Source organism: Taeniopygia guttata, chromosome 3 (genome assembly GCF_048771995.1).
Source record: "Taeniopygia guttata chromosome 3, bTaeGut7.mat, whole genome shotgun sequence".
Lineage (NCBI taxonomy): Eukaryota > Metazoa > Chordata > Aves > Passeriformes > Estrildidae > Taeniopygia > Taeniopygia guttata.
The window spans coordinates 15,974,694-15,992,401 of record NC_133027.1 but is presented as its reverse complement, the minus strand read 5'-3'; the positions used below and the strand labels follow the sequence as shown (position 1 = coordinate 15,992,401).

Here is a 17,708-nt window from a genome sequence, read left to right as displayed (position 1 = left end):
TGAGGATGTTGAGACACTTGTTGTCCAGAGAGGTTGTGGATGCCCTGTCTCGGGAAAAGTTCCAGGTCAGTTTGGATGGGACTTTGATCAGTCTGGTTTATTGGACAAAGTCCCTGCCCATGGCAGGGGGATTGGAACTACATGATTTGAAAAGTCCCTTTCAAGTCAAATTGTCCTGTAATTCTGAAAGAATTTTGTAATCAGTAGTGAAAATGATACATCAATAATCAGCTATTTCCTTAATTTGTAAATGGCACCCAGCATTAAAAAGACTTCTTTCTTCTACCATATATATTATATATATATATATATAAATGTATTGTGTGTATATATATATATATATATATATATATATATATATATAATACTTCTTTCTTTTCTTTGCCCTGATGTAAGAGTATAAAATCAGAAAACTGTGTGAGGTCAAATTAGTACTGATATAATTTAATTCAGTCAGGTATCAAAGCAGGCTGCAGTGGTATCAGTCTGCTTTGTGTCCATGCAACAGAACCTACATACTGGAGATGGAGAAATAATAACATGGCACTAAGAACAACTTTTAGTTAATCACTGGCAGCTAACAACTGAAATTAGTCATTTTGGCATTTCTTATGTTGATGGATTCTACTATTTCCAGAAGAAAATATGAGCCAGTATTTATCTTTAAAACAAGCATGTTTACTCACAGATTCCTGCTCTTTCTTAAAAGAACAGATTAAAGCAGTAGACTAAAGCACAAAAACCCAGTTTAAATTACCTAAATTCAAACACAGGCAAGTACTAATTGGAATTTACTTTTTACTAAATTTTTAAAAGAAACCCTTTCCAGTTTCTACAACTTTCTCTGTACACAGACGAGTAAGACAGTGTGTATATATTACTCCTGAATGTGATAGCAGAATTTATTTCATTCTTTTATTCTCATTCTCATTTTTTCTAAGTTTATATTAGCATATTCTAGCTGAAGTTCTCTGTAATCTGAAAGAAGCTACAGTATTTGCAGAGCAATGCACAGAATTTTTTTCTTGGATCCATGCTCTCCTCCAAGTTTCATTACCAACACTGTGGTAAGACATGCAGATGGTGGCCAGCATTCAGAAAAAGTAGGCTGCATATTTTAATCAATAAACACACCATTAACTTGGAACCTAGCTCTTTGGAGAAAGGAGGTACGCTGTGGATTTTTTAGTTTGCTTTGGAGAGGTTCAGGATTGTGGGTGGTTTGGTGTTTTATGTTATTGTGATAGTTCACAGACTCACAGAATATGCTGAGTTGTAAGGGACCCACAGGGATCACTGAGTCCAGCTGCTGGCCCTGCACAGTACAGCCCCAAGAAACCCACCATGAGGATTGTTCAGATGCTTCTTGAGCTCTGTCAGGCTGGCACTGTGACCATTTCCCTGGGAAGCCTGTTGTAGGGCCCAAACACCCTCTGAATGAAGAACCTTTTTCTAATATTCAACCTAAACCTCCCCTGACTCAGCTCCATGCTGTTTCCCAAAGTCCTTTCACTGGCCTTGACAGTGAAAAGATCAGTGTCTGTCCTTCCTCTTGCCCTCACAAGGAAACTGTAACTACAGTGAGGTCTCTCCCCAGTCTCCTCCAGGCTGAACAGACCAAGTGACCTCAGTCACTCCTCACACGGCTTCCCCTCAGGCCCTTCACCATCTTTGTTGCCCTCCTTCGGACACTCTGCAATAGTTAATGTCCTTCTCATATTGTGGCACCCAGAACTGCCCCAGCACTGGAGGTGAGGCTGCCCCAGTGCAGAGCAGAGCAGGACAATCCCTGCCTTGCCCGGCTGGCAAAGCTGGGCCTGATGTCCCCAGGACAGGGATGGCCCTCCTGGCTGCCAGGGCACTGCTGGCTCATATTCAACTTTCTACTGACCAGGACCCCAAGGTCCCTTTCCACAGCACTGCTTTCCAGCATCTCATTCCCCTGTCTATGCACACAACTGGGACTGCCCCATCCCAGATAGAGAATTCAGCATCTGTCCTTGTTAAACTTAATATGGTTGGTGATCATTCTGCAAATCTGCCAGGATTAGCTAAGAAAATGATTCAGGGTAGTTTTAATCCAGGTTAAGTACTCAAATCAATTCATAACACACCAGCACAAATACTGTGTCACTACCAAGGTGGTGCCTCAGGGAAGCAGGTGGAGCTACTGCTTTAACTGATAGGGAAACTATTTATGTTAGCTATTTGTTTTTAAATGGATTCCTATAACTACTAAAGGAGAAAGACAGGGGTTAAAAAGTTTCTGAGATCCCTGAGGCTTAGTTTCTCATACTGAAAGACTTCTCTGTTCTTTATATTTCTGAACATTTCTTGTTTTTATTTTAAAAGTTGCTTGGTATCTTCATCTAACACTGTACAATTTTACTGGTTCATCTACAAATTCTTCCAAGACAGATATATTTTTGTTAATCATGTAAAAATTTGATTTGTGCTACCCTTAATGATGGAAGCACTTCAACAAATAAAAAAAAAATTCAAAAATCAACATCTGGACTATTAAATAATCCAGAAAACCTTATTCCAGTTATCAAGACCACCAGAAGACTAGACCATGTCTCTTCCTCTTCTAAATGTGCTAGCCCTAAGGCAGAAAAGTTGCCACCATTAATAGTAATTGCACATGTATTTGAGAAAACATCTGTCCTCTGCTGTGCCCATCTTTTCCAAATTAAGACGGCCACCTTCGATGTTTTATCTTCCTTCAGAGCTTTGTAGACTACCTGAGATTATTTAAACTTGTGTTAATTACTGCTGCATTTACATCTGGATTACAGACCAGAGTTATCTGACCCAAGCACAGTACTCACCTATTTACTAAGTTTGCGTCTGCAAAATCTTGTCTCTTTCTGCTTCTAGAACTCAGAAACAGAGACAGCATCCTACAGCATTTTTAGGCTTCCCTCATCCCCCATGGACATTCTAATATCTTTGTCTATGGCTGATAGAGATCCCACATCCTCAGGAAGTTTGGTCTCAATCTGACAATGAAGTACTTTGTATCTTTGGAATGGCAGGACTATTTCACAGCATTTTCAAGGTAAAGTTATTACAAGTAAAGGTTCCTGGGCACTGTAAAACTTGAACCAGATATAAAATATTATTTCCAATTGATAATAGCTCTGCAAGGTATTCTTATATTCAGGCAATGAAATCCTGCCTTTTCACCTTGTCAGAAGATACACAGGACTGCTTTCCTTGAGACTGTTAAATTAAACCTCTATCAAAATTTGTTTACAAACTGGTATTAAAAATATCAGTTGAGATTATGGTAGCAAAAATCCAAATATTTTTCAGTTTATTTAGTTTGTGTTTATTCCACCATAATCACTTTACTTTTTTTAAGCAAATACATCTTCTGAATATAAAGAATTAAAAAAACCCACAACTGCTAAATAAAAATGTGGCAAGAAGTTCAGGGCTAAGTGAATGTCCTAAATTACTTGGGAAAGTAAAACAAAATATAGATTGCAAATTCCTCATGGTTTTATAAGTGGAAAACAGTTTTTCCACAGACAATAACTCAATGTCTCCTAAATTTTCCTTCAGCTTTGGCAACAAGTGATTCTGATATGGAGAAGCAAGAAAATATTTGCCTAAATCCTCTAATCCCCACAAGAGCCATCTGCATCAGCTGCTTCCTCAAGGAATCACAATTTTTACATTTGAAGAAAAAAATTGTGCATAAAGACCTTAAGGTCAGAAGAAGTGTATGCACTTGGCTAAAGACTGTGGGGAAGAAAAAAAATTTACATAGGTCTCTTGTAAGAGTATTTCTGCACACATTCTATATGAATATACACAAGTGGAGAGCACACAATCATGACCTAACCAGAAACAGGACAGCCACAACTGTAGTTGGGCTGTTGGCACTACCCAACAGCAAGCAGAGATCACTACTAACTCTCTACTAAAGCAGAATTTAAATCTGAGCATACAAAGTCCTTGTATCAACAAAAAACAGTTTAATAGCTTCACTGCACATTGAGTAGGTAAGAGCATGACCCTGGTGTTTCAGGCCATTCTAGACATAATTGGGTTCCTAAATGATTTGAGTTTCTTGTCATTTCTTATTACCCTACATGGAAAATGTGCATATGACTAGCTACATACACCTCACTGTCAAAGGGAGCTTAGACATACAAAAAAATTGATTATTGAATATGTTCATTTACACAAAGACCAGCATTTTCAGAAATAACTCAGGAATAACATGAGACAATTGGCACTGCTCTTGTTTCACTTGCCGCTACAGATGTGGCTTTCACATCTGTTGTGAAATGAACCATCATTCACTCTGAGCACTGGCAAGGTTCATTTTAAGCCTAAATTGCTGATTATTCTGCTGGTTTTGACTTAAATCACAGATTCACAGAAGGATACACAGAATATTCTGAGCTGAAAGGGTATTCTGGTGAATCCTTTTGTGAAACAACAGCAGCACTTGAAACTCCGTGTTAGGCCTCCAGTCCTCTCATAACCACAGTGATGCTTTTGGACAACCTTGGGCCTGGAACTTCCCTTTAGGGACAGGGCAATACCACAGCAGCTACAGGGGAGAACCCGGATACAGTCTGAGTTACTGTTATTAGATACAAACTTACAGATAACAGTGACATTTTACCACAATAACAATTTTTTCATTGTTTTTTTACACACAACCAAACATGAAGATGATAAAAATATATGCTTCTCTCACAATCCACATGTGCTTTCATCATCAGTGACCCTATGATACTACAGCATCAAGCACATATGTTTGTCCCCCACTTCCATTTTAGAGGACAACTGACCCAACAGTGCTAAGAGTTTACACATGAGAAAACAAATCAAGGCATGATGACAGTAAAACTAAAACAAATTCCACAATTCAGAAATTTAGTCTGTGTAAAAACCCAAGAATAATTCCCGTGTGCCAAGAAAGGAGTCCAATTAATGGCAGTCTCTTCTCATAAACTCTAGAAAAGAAAATGTGTCTATGACTTTTCTTCAGTCATGCTTCCTGCATACTCCAAAAAGGCAAAACAGCCATTCCTCTCGCATGTAACATTCAGCATCCATCTGATGTAAAACACTGATAAATAGAAATATCTTCAGTATACATTCATTTGGTTTTGATTTAACAAAAAAGAATTTGTACTTCAATATACTGCAATTTTATTAATTCCCATCTGTTTGTAAGACAGAGCACATCTTCCCTCATAAATTTAGACAGTGTGATTTCAAAACATGAATACCATATCACCGTATGTATTTTTACCCAACCCATAGAAAACATTCTTTCAGCAATATGTAGAAGCGGAACACTCCATTCTATGTAGAAAACATAAAATAAGCTCTGTAGTTGGGCTCAATGCTGTCTCTGATTTTCTAATTTTGCGAAGCCCTGCTGTAGAGTTATATAAAATAAAGCCAGGAGCTTTTAAAATAATGAACAACCTAATATCTTACAAAATTTTTAAAGTTACATATAAAGTTACTTTATATCTGTCAATATTTGTCAAAGATGTTTTCACAGGTAGAGAGGGGACATTTGGGGTTTCTGGCACTTGAGAAACACTGCAAGACACATGTAGGAACAAATACTGGTTTCTTCTAAAAAATGAGAGCACTGAAATAGTTTCTTTTGACACTTAAATTGCCTTTCTTCAGAGGCAGTCAACCATTAAAATAGATGAAATGATTCACACTTCATGGTGCTACTGTTTCAGGCTTCTACGCACATGAACCATTCTTCATAACAGTGTCCACATTTAGAGGTTTTCTTCATAATCTGAGCAGAAATAATTTCTAAACCAGAGAACTAGCTAGATATCTATGATTAAAAGAAATTGCCAACATAATATTTTTTTTCAAGAGATGTAGCTTATATGAGTGTATTTATTATGTATCTTTTAATACAAGCTTAAAATATTCCTGACACAGAACACTACATGCATACAAAACAATGTTCAGGCTGCCTCATTTGGTGTTACATTCTGGTTTTACCAGCAGAATTCTGACAACAGAGTTATGCTGCTTTTCACCCTCACTGTCAATAATGCCACATTTGCAGAGTCAAGACAAATCCTTCAGTTCTGGGAAGATGACAAGTGGGGAAAATAACTTTAAAAGGAAAATAACTTAAAAATACAATAAAAAATAAGCACATTCCATAATTAAACTAATACTGAAAATGAACTTGAAAGCAATTTTTAAAATAGCTTTACATAACTTAACAATTTAGTAATAGCAATTTTGTAAGTGCAGCAATTTTCAGCTTTCTCTATCAAATCTATAATTCAGGTGCTTGTAATAGCAGCATGGATGCAAGTCTAAATTTTAACAGAATTATTATTTTGTACTCACAGAGAAAAAAATTAACATAGAATAATGTTTAAATTACTAGCAGCAGCTGCAATACAATAATAAACTGTCAGTACCTCCTTGCCAGATGAGTAATTCAAGCAGTTGTTCTCAGTCACTTTTCATATAAAAGAACATAAAATAAAAGAGAGGGTATTTTATAATCCAGGTTTATACACCCTAAAGAGGTCATTAAATTGAATACGCCAAGAAATAAAAACTATGGCTTAATGCCTAAGTGGGCTAGCTTTTACTGTTGGAGGAGGAGGTCCCGAGATGTTCCCTAAAGGAAACAGATCATGCATGCATACCCCTGGCATTGGAAAGGTTTTAATTACTTACTCACTAAACCAACAGCTTCCAACATTATATTATTCCCTGCTCTTCTCCACTTTCCTAAACTATTAGAAGGAATTATTAGAACTATTCCTAAACTGAGAGACTTCATGGTTATTTTATCACAAAAGTTTAAAATTCCACACAAAAACCATAATTCAGAACTCAAGCATAGTTATAAAATTGTGCAAGAAGGGCTGCAACCAATATTAAGTAACCTCATAAGATCTTTTATCTATTTACTGCAGCTTGTTTCCAATGACTTTAGCTGCACATTGTAGAAGCCTATCATAATGCAGCCTTCTCGGCAAAGCACATGGTGCTAAGTCATTTACAAATAAAAAAATCTGTGTCCTAAACATGTAACAAATGACAAGGCTTGTCTCCCTAATCTTGTACTTAAAAAAATCAGCACTGAACTGGAAACAGAGACTAGAACAAACTATTTTCAGAAACCACAAGGAAAACCAGTTTAAGACTGTTTTCTGTATGAAATAGAACATTCTTATAGTATAGGTAAGCCAAACGTCTGTATATCCCTCAACCAAAACCTGTGCTATTACTGTTTCTAGAGCACAATCTCTTTGAAAGTATGCACATACAAAGTACTGTGAATTTATCAATGCAGCACTCTTCATTTCAAACAAAAGAAAAATAAAGAGGGTCAATCAAGTTGTATAGTAGCAAGAAAAACAAGTAGATTTCCAAATTCAGAGCTCATTCAATAAAAATGTATTCCCATAGAAGCTGAAGATCCTTCTCTCTATATATTCCATACTAGGGTAAGTCTATGCTGTTGACAGAAGGATGTTTGATATTTAATCAACAATTAAGCCATAGACTTTGGACGACTACCTGTAACAGCAGTGACATGGACAAAGAACAATGATGCGTTACAGCCTTTAAATAGTAATCAAGATTTTAGTTAAACTTTAAATAGCATTTGGAAGAAAGTGTGGAACTCAGGCATTTTTTCTTCCAGTTATTTATTTGGTGACAGTCAACATTATGTGTTTTGAGATTAAAAAAAATAAGAGTATTTGCTAAAGCTTAACTTTTCTTCTTTCATAGTTGTTTAAGCCTACTTTCACGCCAGTATGTGACCTCCCCTTCATTTCCTCCTGAAGAAAAGTACAAGAAAATCCTTGTGTTTGGATGAGTCACCCAAACTTTATCTTGCTTTATGTAGGATCCTGTAATTCTGTACTTTAAATACAGACTAATAAAATCAGTACCTATGATTTAGAACAGTCCAGAGGCAATAGAGCAATTACTTGATTACCTGAGTCCTTAAGGTTTGGAATTAAACACTTTGGCAGAGCTTACTTGTGATCATCTTTTTTAATCACATAAATCTATTCTAAATATTAAATTATTTTCCAGTACATCTTAAAAATAAAGCTTCATCATTTCCATTTCATAAATCAGAAATGAAGAAAAATTTGACTGAAACCATAAAGTTATAGCAGTAGATTAGGATTCAGACCCTCCTGCGCACCATTTTTTTAATTCTCTGTACCATCTGAACGACACTGTCCTTAAAAAAAGGAATGATGAAATGACTGTGGAATTAAAGTAACAATGCTGAACACTAACATCATAACTCATTAGTCTCCATCTGGGCACACAAAACACAAAGCATCTGATTGGTTATTTTTTGCGAAAGATTTGACTCAGGTAAGTCATTCTACATGAAATAAAATTAATGGAAGACAAGCATAATCAAAACCCCACTGTATGTCACACTCAGATTGTTTTTCTTCTCATGTCTATCACCTTCCGCACCCTGCAACAAATGGAGCAGAGACTGAACAGGAGGCACATTTCACATGAACCTGTCCATCCAACAACAAAACTCCATGATATTTCACAGACAAAAAAGGGTCCCTCTCTCAATAGCTGTAACAGTAGCAGATGACAACAGAGAGAAAGCTAAGTCCATACCACATAAAACACCTGTTACAGACTGAGACTATCCAGCCTAGTGAAATCTGGACAAAATTCATAAAATCACAATCTTCCCAATATTCCAACCAGTCTGCACATTAGGGACCCAATCACTGATTTAAGCATACAGTCTTAAAACCCTGTTAACAGGTAATGAGTATAATGTTGCCAGTGAAGGATGCAGGTGACGCCTCACCTGCGCTCAGGCAGCTGCACCCTCTGAGCACCGCGGCTCTTTGGACACTGCACTGCTGCAGGAGCTTCACACAGGGTAGGCACGGCTGGGGAACTGAGCACTACATTCAACCTTGTGTTTACATTGCGAACAGCTCATTAAAATAAGTTTATTACTAGGCAAGGCTGCCAATATAAACACTGTATTCTTGTTCTTAACCAATGGGATGTACCAAGAAAAAAGTATTTTAAATAAATTTGTTACCAGAAACACTCGCTGCTTTACAGTGTAACAGTTTAGAAGAAACCTTGGACACAATATAGCATTCTTTCCCCCCAAAACCCCCATGCTTATGAGTTAGAAAAATACACAGATTTTTTAATATCCTTCAATATATAATACTCTACTACCCAATTTCAATCACTTTCATCTTTAAAATCCAAAGTCAGCTCCTGTGTGACACTGATACAATTCCAGTCATATTTTGTAGATCAAACACTGGCAAAAAGTTATCAACTGATTGCTGCGGAGATTGGCTCAAGAACTTTGGAGATAGCACTTTTCTTTCTTTTTAAATTAGGCAGCTTTTGTTATGGACTGCATTACTAGACAAAGAGCCAAATGCTTGGCATTGCTCTCCCATTAGTTAGAACTCAAAATGTACTTTAAAAACCAGGTTTTAACAAGCATATGCACACATTTCAACTGAAACTGAGACTACTCATATTTGGAAAAGTGAAGAGTTACTGAATTTTTATTCCTGCACACATAAAGCAGAAGAAAACTCTGCTAATTTGATAGTGAAGGTGTGTTTATGTTTCTCTTAAGTTGTTACAAAGATTGAACAATTAACGGATACTAATGACACACTCTGCAATTTGATCAACAGAGATGAAATACTGGGAGTGAACATGACTATTATGAATACACACACACAAAATCTGCATGCATCTCGTGTGACAGTAAAAAGACCTGAAGGTGAGCAAAATGTTATTTCTGCTTTCTCAAATCAGAAGTGAAACAATTTAATCCGAATGTAGTATAAGTCAGAATATAAAAACACATAAAGCTATCAGAAAAGTAGAACTTTTTTTCTACCTAACCATACTGTTATATATAAACCCATCAGAGGGGAACAATGAACAAAAGACAATTCTGTTTCCTTAAGGATTATAATTTTTTACTCTGTAGTAGATGTTCTAAAATTACAGATCAATAATAGAACATTTATAGAAAGAGTTAGGAACTAAGAGAGAAGTAACAGCACAGGAAATATAACAAACAAGAAAAGGTTATTTCTTCAAGAACAGAGAATCATCTGGCCTTCAAATTACTTAGTGGGCAATGAATTTTAGATCAGATCCTGCTAACTGCTACATTTGCATCTCTTCCCTGTACTTGCTGGCTCAAATTAACACAACAGATTGTTCTTGCTGATTCAAAATTATGTGTGGCAATAAATTCAGGAAAGCAAAACAACTTTCATATTAATTATGAAATACTTAGAAAGTTCCAAAGGCTAAAATCCTGCTAAGGAATACCTTGTATCGGCCATGAAGACCTGGAGACCCTGAATTAACAGAGCTAAGCCTAGTGATCTGCTCAATTAACACTCTTGGTACAAGGCTGGCATCTATTCAGTTGACGAGATCTTTATGGACAGATGCACCTATTGAAAGAACGGGAGTCACAGTTGTATCTTCAATCCACTTTTCATTAAGAACAAAATTCAGGGTCTTGATGGCAACGACCCATGTAGATGAACATCTATTCATGTTCAAACTGGTGTAAACACACAGTTTACCTGTCAGCTTTATTTAAAAAATAAATAAATGGCAAATTAGTTCAGTTTTAGCTTTGGGTTCCAAGGCATGTGTATTCTGAGACACTTGAGCCCTTTCCTGCTAATCATCTCTCCATTTTTCAGTCCACCATGCTTGCATTCCAACATAGCCCAGCACTGTGCTCATAATTTCACTGCTGCACTGCCTAATTAACAGTTTTAAGAGCTCCTTCTTTCAAAAGCTGACACAACCATAGCAGACCAGCCAGAATATACTCAACATTTTACACCTCCAGTGTAATGTCAAACTTCAAGCTTAACGCTAAAATCCTGAGGCCTGCACTGAAGAGTGAGTCCAAGGGCACCCTTCTCTGGACAACTGCACTCGAGCAGCTCCAGCCCAGGCACAGCAGTGCAGGAAGAGGATGTTAAGATTTACCAGAGCTGTTCGTCACCACCACACAACTCAAAAGTTGAGTTCAGCATGTGCTGAAGTGATACAATTACTCATGGCAAGGAAGCAGAGATCTGGATTAGTTTTACACAGCCTACAGTGACCTATCTGCTGTTGTTTTAGAGAAGATAGCACTTGCCAACGCACCCCTACATAATGTGTATGAAATACTATCAAAATAACTCAGTTCATACTGTAGTTAGAGATTATATGCAAAATCATAAATGCCCACAATTGTATTTGAGCACTGTTAAGTGCTCCTTAAATTTAGCTGTCAACTTGGAACTATTTGGTAGGAATGTATTTATAGAAGGGTTTCTTATGGATCAGCCAAGGTCAAATGCCATTAAGTGCTATCATCCATGTGTACATGCAGTACACATAAAAATGTCACTTCATTAAATTAGTGGGTGACACAACTGGCAGAAAAGCAAATAATAACAATATGGTAGCTTTACAAAGTAGTACGTGTGATCTAAATGTAATACAGAAAACAGGTTTTCATAACCACTACTGCACTGTTACATGCCCAAAAAGAGTAAGACTGTACCACAGAAAGCTATTGTCACCAAAGTGACAATACCAAAATTATTTATCTTAGCATAGGCAACCTAACAACAAGCTTTCAACAAGATACAATGAGAGAATGAGCACTCAGCCAATGCCTCAATGAGGCTGCAATAACCACTTCCCTTTGTGGATGTCTTTGCTGACACCTATCACAGCACCAAGTACACAGTTCTAGCATTCCTCTTTTCATCTCTTTATCAGACCAAAACCAGAAGAACCCCACCAAGTGCTGGCTGTGCATCTCATCTATGCTAATGAGTAGAAAGTCCTCCATGATTAATTTTTTATTTAGCAGAAAAAGAGTAGTAATAACCATGACACACATTCTGGTTGGTTGGCTTTTTCCTGGGACATTTTATTTTGCCCTCAGAACTGCCTGTGAGAATGAACTAAATGGAGAGTTCTCCATCTCATAATGCCTCTGAATTGAGAATGCATAGGTCTTTTTTGAAGATATGCTTTAATCGAACACAAATAATTATGCTCAACTCAGGCATTAATGACTGTTAAGGCACACAATATAGCAAAAATCCCATTAGAAAATCTAACAGTCTCTCTTAGCCCCGAAGGGGGATGGGAGGAACATAATCAATCAATGTATTTGGCTTCATAGATTCTCCTGCTGAAGAAACAGATGGATGTGGTCAGCCATCCTGTGGTCAGGAAGGTACGCAAATAAAGTCTCTTCATTTAGAGCCACTGAATAAAACATTTCTTGATGACAGTGGAATTACTATCTAGAGAAAGACAGCTTATTACCTCAGCTTCTCACGCCTTTCAAATGTACACCATGTGTTATAGATCAACAGCTACTTTTTCGCTTTTTACGGCTTCCCAAAAATAAAGCATGCACACAAAATACAGAATAGCAGCTGTTTATGACTTTTTACACTGTAAGGAAATGAATTCCATTTTGAATTCCATTCCACATTTTTAGTTTTGGTTATGTTATTTTTGGAGGATGGAATAGTGGCATTCCAGCTAGTCTTTTTAAGATGCTTTCCCTGACTCTCAGTTCATGTTGCTGTATTTCTACTTTTAACTGAAAACACATTTTCATTTTTGATAATTTACACTGCAAGCGAACTGTTTAGTAAACAAGTAAATTTTTCAATATCAATATGCTTTCATACTCAGACTATTTAGCAGCACACCAATGCAAAGTTAATGTCAAAGTGCATGAAGCAACAATACCAGAGACCAAAAGAAAGTGCTTTTACAGGAAATCTGTAAATCTGTTGCAAATTTCCTAAATAAGAGTAATAAATAGTCCACTATTTCATACACAGATATGTAGACTGCACAAGCTAGGAAATTTGATTGATTAGCATTATATTTCACTTGCTGCTAGTTTTTTAAACAATACTTACAGAGTGTAGAGAACAGTGATAACCATTACTGTAAAAAAATGCATTTACAACCCAGCTAACAGTCTCCCATGGTTTGCTTTCTCAATGTGTTACATGAAGCAGTCTAAATTGCTAACATATAAAACAAACAAAAAAAAAATCAAGTTCTAAGCAGCCCAATCTCAATTTTGTAGCTAGGGTTTCTCTTCAGAAACATAAACATATTTCAGTGTATTCCATCTATGTCCAAGGCATGGGAGGTGAGAAAAGAAAAGAATCATACTGTTGAGTATAAAAGCAGAGTGTGAAAAAGTCTACTGGGGTTAAGTATTAACCTGATGCATTTTTCAGAACGACTGTACTATTTTTAACTGCTCTTTTTTGGCCACAGGTCAAAGTTTTCCAAGCAAAATACCAAAGTGAAAATGCTGGGAGCGAAGCCCAGAGGCAGCTCTCTCTGCTTTGGCCTAGGCAAAAACTTATCTGAATCCAGTCAGATATGTAGCACTGTTTCCCACCCCCCTCCATTGACTATGGCTGTCATTATGCCTCTGAACATGTACGAGAGGAGTAACACAGCACCACAGCCTCGGGAAGAACATTTTTCAGATGTTATAGGAAATTCCTATATTCTCCACACAGCACAGACATACATTCTGTTCAGTCAGTTCCTGTGTTTTTGGCCAAACAGGACTGAGTCATTTGAAAGCATAAAAAAAGACACAGTGTAAGTGCCTTGAGCAACTGTTACAAGGACTGGGACACACTGGAAATCTTGGGGCAGACTGGAGATGTACGATTTGAAGACCCTAAAATTCATTTAAAATGTTAATAATTATAATACTACTAATATAATAATGACAACAACAACGATAACAATAATTATAATAATCTGTCTCTTGGCTGCCTTTCTAGAGTTCGGATGGTTAAATGAGAAAATCTAACCCCTTTCACACTTTTTCACAAGGACATAGATTTCTCTCTAAGGTAAACCGTATTTCATACACTCACGCGGAAAAATACTATTTTAAACGGGACACAGACGAATCAATTTGCCCCAATGAAAAATAAAAGTGAAGGGCCACTGGACCCTCCAGTTACATTTCTCCCTTAGGCGTGTCGCCTTTTCCTGAATTATTTCCACATCACACAGCAACCTCAGCTTCACCAGGGGACGTTTCACAGGGGGCGAGCGATGGGTGCCCGGCAGCGCACACAAAGGCAGGTACTTTGGGGACGGACACGCTGTGATTCCCAGGCGCGAAAGCGAACGGTGTGAACGATGCTGGGAGAGAAAACAAAGCCCTTTCCTCTCCCTGGATCAGATCTCGCCAAGGACGTTTCTCGCTTTCCCCCAAATAAGATGCAGCTAACCGGGGAGCGCCCGCTCTCCTCTCACAGCGCCGTGCCCGTCCCCTCCTCAGCCCAGTCCTGGGGCGCGGGCCGCTCCCGCACCTCCCCGCTGCCGGTGGCCCGGCCGGGGGCGTGGAGACGATCTTCCGTCCTGCCCGAGGAAAGCACTTTCAGGACGCGGGAGCCCTTTCCTTCCTTCCCGTTCCCTCCCGCCCGCCTGAGGCGAGGGCAGCGCTCCCTTTGTTCCCCCGCCGAGCGCTTCCCCCAGGCGCGGCCGCCCCTTACCAGCAGGCTCTCCACGTTGACCGGGGAGCGCGGGTCGCGGATCATGGACTCCAGCTTCCTCTGGCGGCCCTCGAGCATCCCCGCCGCCGGCTCCAGCGCCTCGGCCGCCAGGGGAGCCGCCGACATCTTCCCCGCCGGCTGCTGGCTCATCCTCCGGCCCGCCTAGAGCCGGGCCCGCGGAGGGCACTGCGCGGGGCCGCCGGGCGGGCCTAGCGCGGCGGCGAGCCCAGGAAGGGCGGGGGCGGCGAGGCGGGAGCGGAGGGCAGCGCCGCCGGTGGCCGCCGCCCGGGCATGAAGGGCGAGGGAAAACGGCCGCTGCTCCGCCGGGCGCGGGAGAGGGAGGGGAGAGAGCTGGAAGGGAGGGACGCAGCGCTTCCCGCCGTGCCCCCGCCTCTCCTGATCTGGGCGTCCCTCGGCGGCCGCCGCCTCACTGCCCGCTCTGCCGGGACATCGCTCCGAGGGCGGGGGGAGGCGGGGAGCGAAGGGGAGCGGATCCCTCTGCAGCGCTCGCCGGCTGCTGGGGCGGGAGCCGCGGTCCCCGCCAGCCTCGCTGCCCTCGCCGCTCTCCGCGTTCCGCCCGCCCCCGGCTCGGCGCGGCCTCCCCTACCCACAAGGCCCCGCTGCGAGCGGCGCATTGTTCGGCGCTGCTCCGCGCCCGCCCGCAGCCCTGCGCTCGGCGGGGCCTGGGCACCGCGGCCCGCAGGGACAGGGCTGTGTGCGTTTTGGCACACGGGACCTCAGCCTGCCCGCGTGTCGTCCGGCACACAGAAAGCGAAAAATATTTGAGAAGGTGGGAGAGTAGCACTTCCGACAGAGTAGCAGTGCTCACAGCGTGAATCAGAGATTCATGGAATGGTTTCGGTTGGAAAGGACCTTAAATATCATCTAATTCCAAGCCCCCTGCCATGGGCAATGACACCTTTCACTCGGCCGGATTGCTCAGGGTTCCATCCAGCCTGGCCCTACCACGTCAGGGATGGGGCATCCACAATTTCCCTGGGCAGCATATTCCAGTGCCTCACTGCCCTTATGGTAAAGATTTTTCCCCCCCCATATCTAATCTAATCCTATACTCCTTGAGTTTGAAACCATTCCCTGTTGTTTTGTTGCTACATGGGCTTGTCAATAGTCTTGCCCTATCTTTTCTATAAATTCTCTTCAGGTATTGAAACACCGCAATAAGGTCACCCCAAAGCTTTTTCTTCTCCAGGCTGAGCAATCCAAATTCTCTCATAGAAGAGGTACTCCATCCCTCTCCTGTGTGTATATCCTACATATAAGAGAGGGAGGAAGAAGAACTAGGCAGTGAGGAGCTATGCTGGGGAAGGTGCAGGCCACTCTCATGCCCCCTGAGGAAGATGAACCTCCACACTGTGCTGGAGATGGGTACAGGCGCCCTGCCGTGCTTGGTGGCACTTTGAGGGGAAAGGCAAGAGAGGCTACAGTAGGGAAGGTGTCACTGATGCCTGAGCTGTGGCCGCAGGGATGAAAATGGGGAGTTGGATGGTAGGGATGCTCCATGGAATGGCATGTGAGGTTGTGGCCAAACTATGGTTCCAGCAGCTGTGAGACGAGGCTGCTGGGCAGATGTTCTAGGGCAGAACAACAGAGACTGTGGAGGTGTCATTTGCTGAGGTGGAGGGACCTCAGGGAGGAAAGGTTAACATTTTATTGTGTTGACTTTCAGCTGATAGCTGGCTGGCAGTGAGCTGATGTCAGAAAAGTGGCTCAATATTTTAACTTTAAAGGAAGAGGAGAGAGAGTCAGAGAAGTAAATACGTGAGTCACTTGCATGGCTTTGAGCAAGATCACAGTCAGTGATATTCTGAGTCAGGGCCCTGGTGCTAAACAACTCCCAACTTGAGGGAAGGTCTGCTCCGAATATCCACCCAAACCCCATAACTGGATTCTGCTTTCACAGTCCACTGAGTCAAAATCCTCAAGCCTGACAGAAACACACATACACAAGAACATTTTGAAAAGTCGATATGGGTGTTATCACTCACGCTTTACAGTGAACCACATTGAGTTTGTGAGTTTTCTGAAGGAATTGGTGAAATCTGTTTGGGAGAGGCACTGGCTATTTATATCTTAGGACTACTTCATCTTCAGAACAGATTAGGATCTGCTTAACTGCAGCACCACCAAAAAAATCACGTAGTTGTCTTGAACATTTTACTTTGCTAGCAGATAAAAGAAGTGTAAGAATGAATTGGGTTGCTACTAGGATTTTACGTGGATAGTATCTGGATCATGAAGTTACACAGCCTTGCAAAACAACAGTTCAAAACTCTAAATTACCTAAATTAAATATGATTTCTTCACTTGCAGCCTATTCATTGGCTAATTTTTGTAAGTGGCACAACAGAAATGTTTTGGTTTTTTAAAGGATTTAAAATAGGTTTGGACAACAGACCACACGTGAGGAGTGTGTCTCTGGTGATCAATAAAGAGCTTGTGCTAAGTTCTGTTACTGCGAACAACAGTTTTGGGGTAATTTCAATGAACTCAGAGTTGGGCACCAGGTTATGTGATGATGTAAGCTCTTAGTTTCCTCTTGGCTCTAGGCAAGGTACTTCTCTTTTCTTCAGTTTTTCTTATCTATAAGCTTTGTAAAAACTGATGTTTAGTGAAGGTGATTTAATGGTATTATTCAGGGTGCTATCTAAACAAAGGTAACAAAGAAAATCTTAAAGAAGTGTAACAGCCCTTTTTACATAGGAAAAATAGTGTGATTGTGACTTCAAAAGCAAGTGTGTAGAAATAATACCTTCTTGAAATTCTTGCCCAATAGATCTATTCTTCCACCCTTCAGGACATATCTGTTTACTGACTAAACAAGTTTTACTCTGTTACAGGGACAAATTGACAGCAGTAGTCAGCTGAACTCCTTTGTACAGCACAAATCCTCAAAAAAATCATCAGCAGAAGATTTATTGCTGGTTACAAGTGACTGAGTAACAAAAATAGTACTCAGATAGTCAGATCTTTCTCCTTCTCTCCCTCTTTGCAAAAACCACTGTTTTAACATGCTCTAGAGGAAAGATAACACCACCTTCTGTGGTCTTTTTACAGTTCCATCTTTTCTGC

General features: G+C 40.3%; 1 protein-coding gene across 5 annotated transcripts in view; it reads right to left on the bottom strand.

Moving 5' to 3' along the window:
- The window catches only part of ROCK2 (Rho associated coiled-coil containing protein kinase 2), a 103,632-nt gene extending 88,401 nt beyond the window's left edge, over positions 1–15,231 (bottom strand). For 2 of the 5 annotated variants that reach the window (XM_072926360.1, XM_030270044.4), the window contains exon 1: positions 14,619–15,229. In XM_072926360.1, the coding sequence (XP_072782461.1) occupies positions 14,619–14,768 (150 nt within the window). In that variant the 5' untranslated portion in view covers positions 14,769–15,229. Of the gene's footprint in view, positions 1–14,618 lie in introns of all 5 variants that reach the window. The other 3 variants (XM_072926358.1, XM_072926359.1, XM_030270048.4) reach the window with 3 other exon arrangements.
- Positions 15,232–17,708: the final 2,477 nt, after the last annotated feature.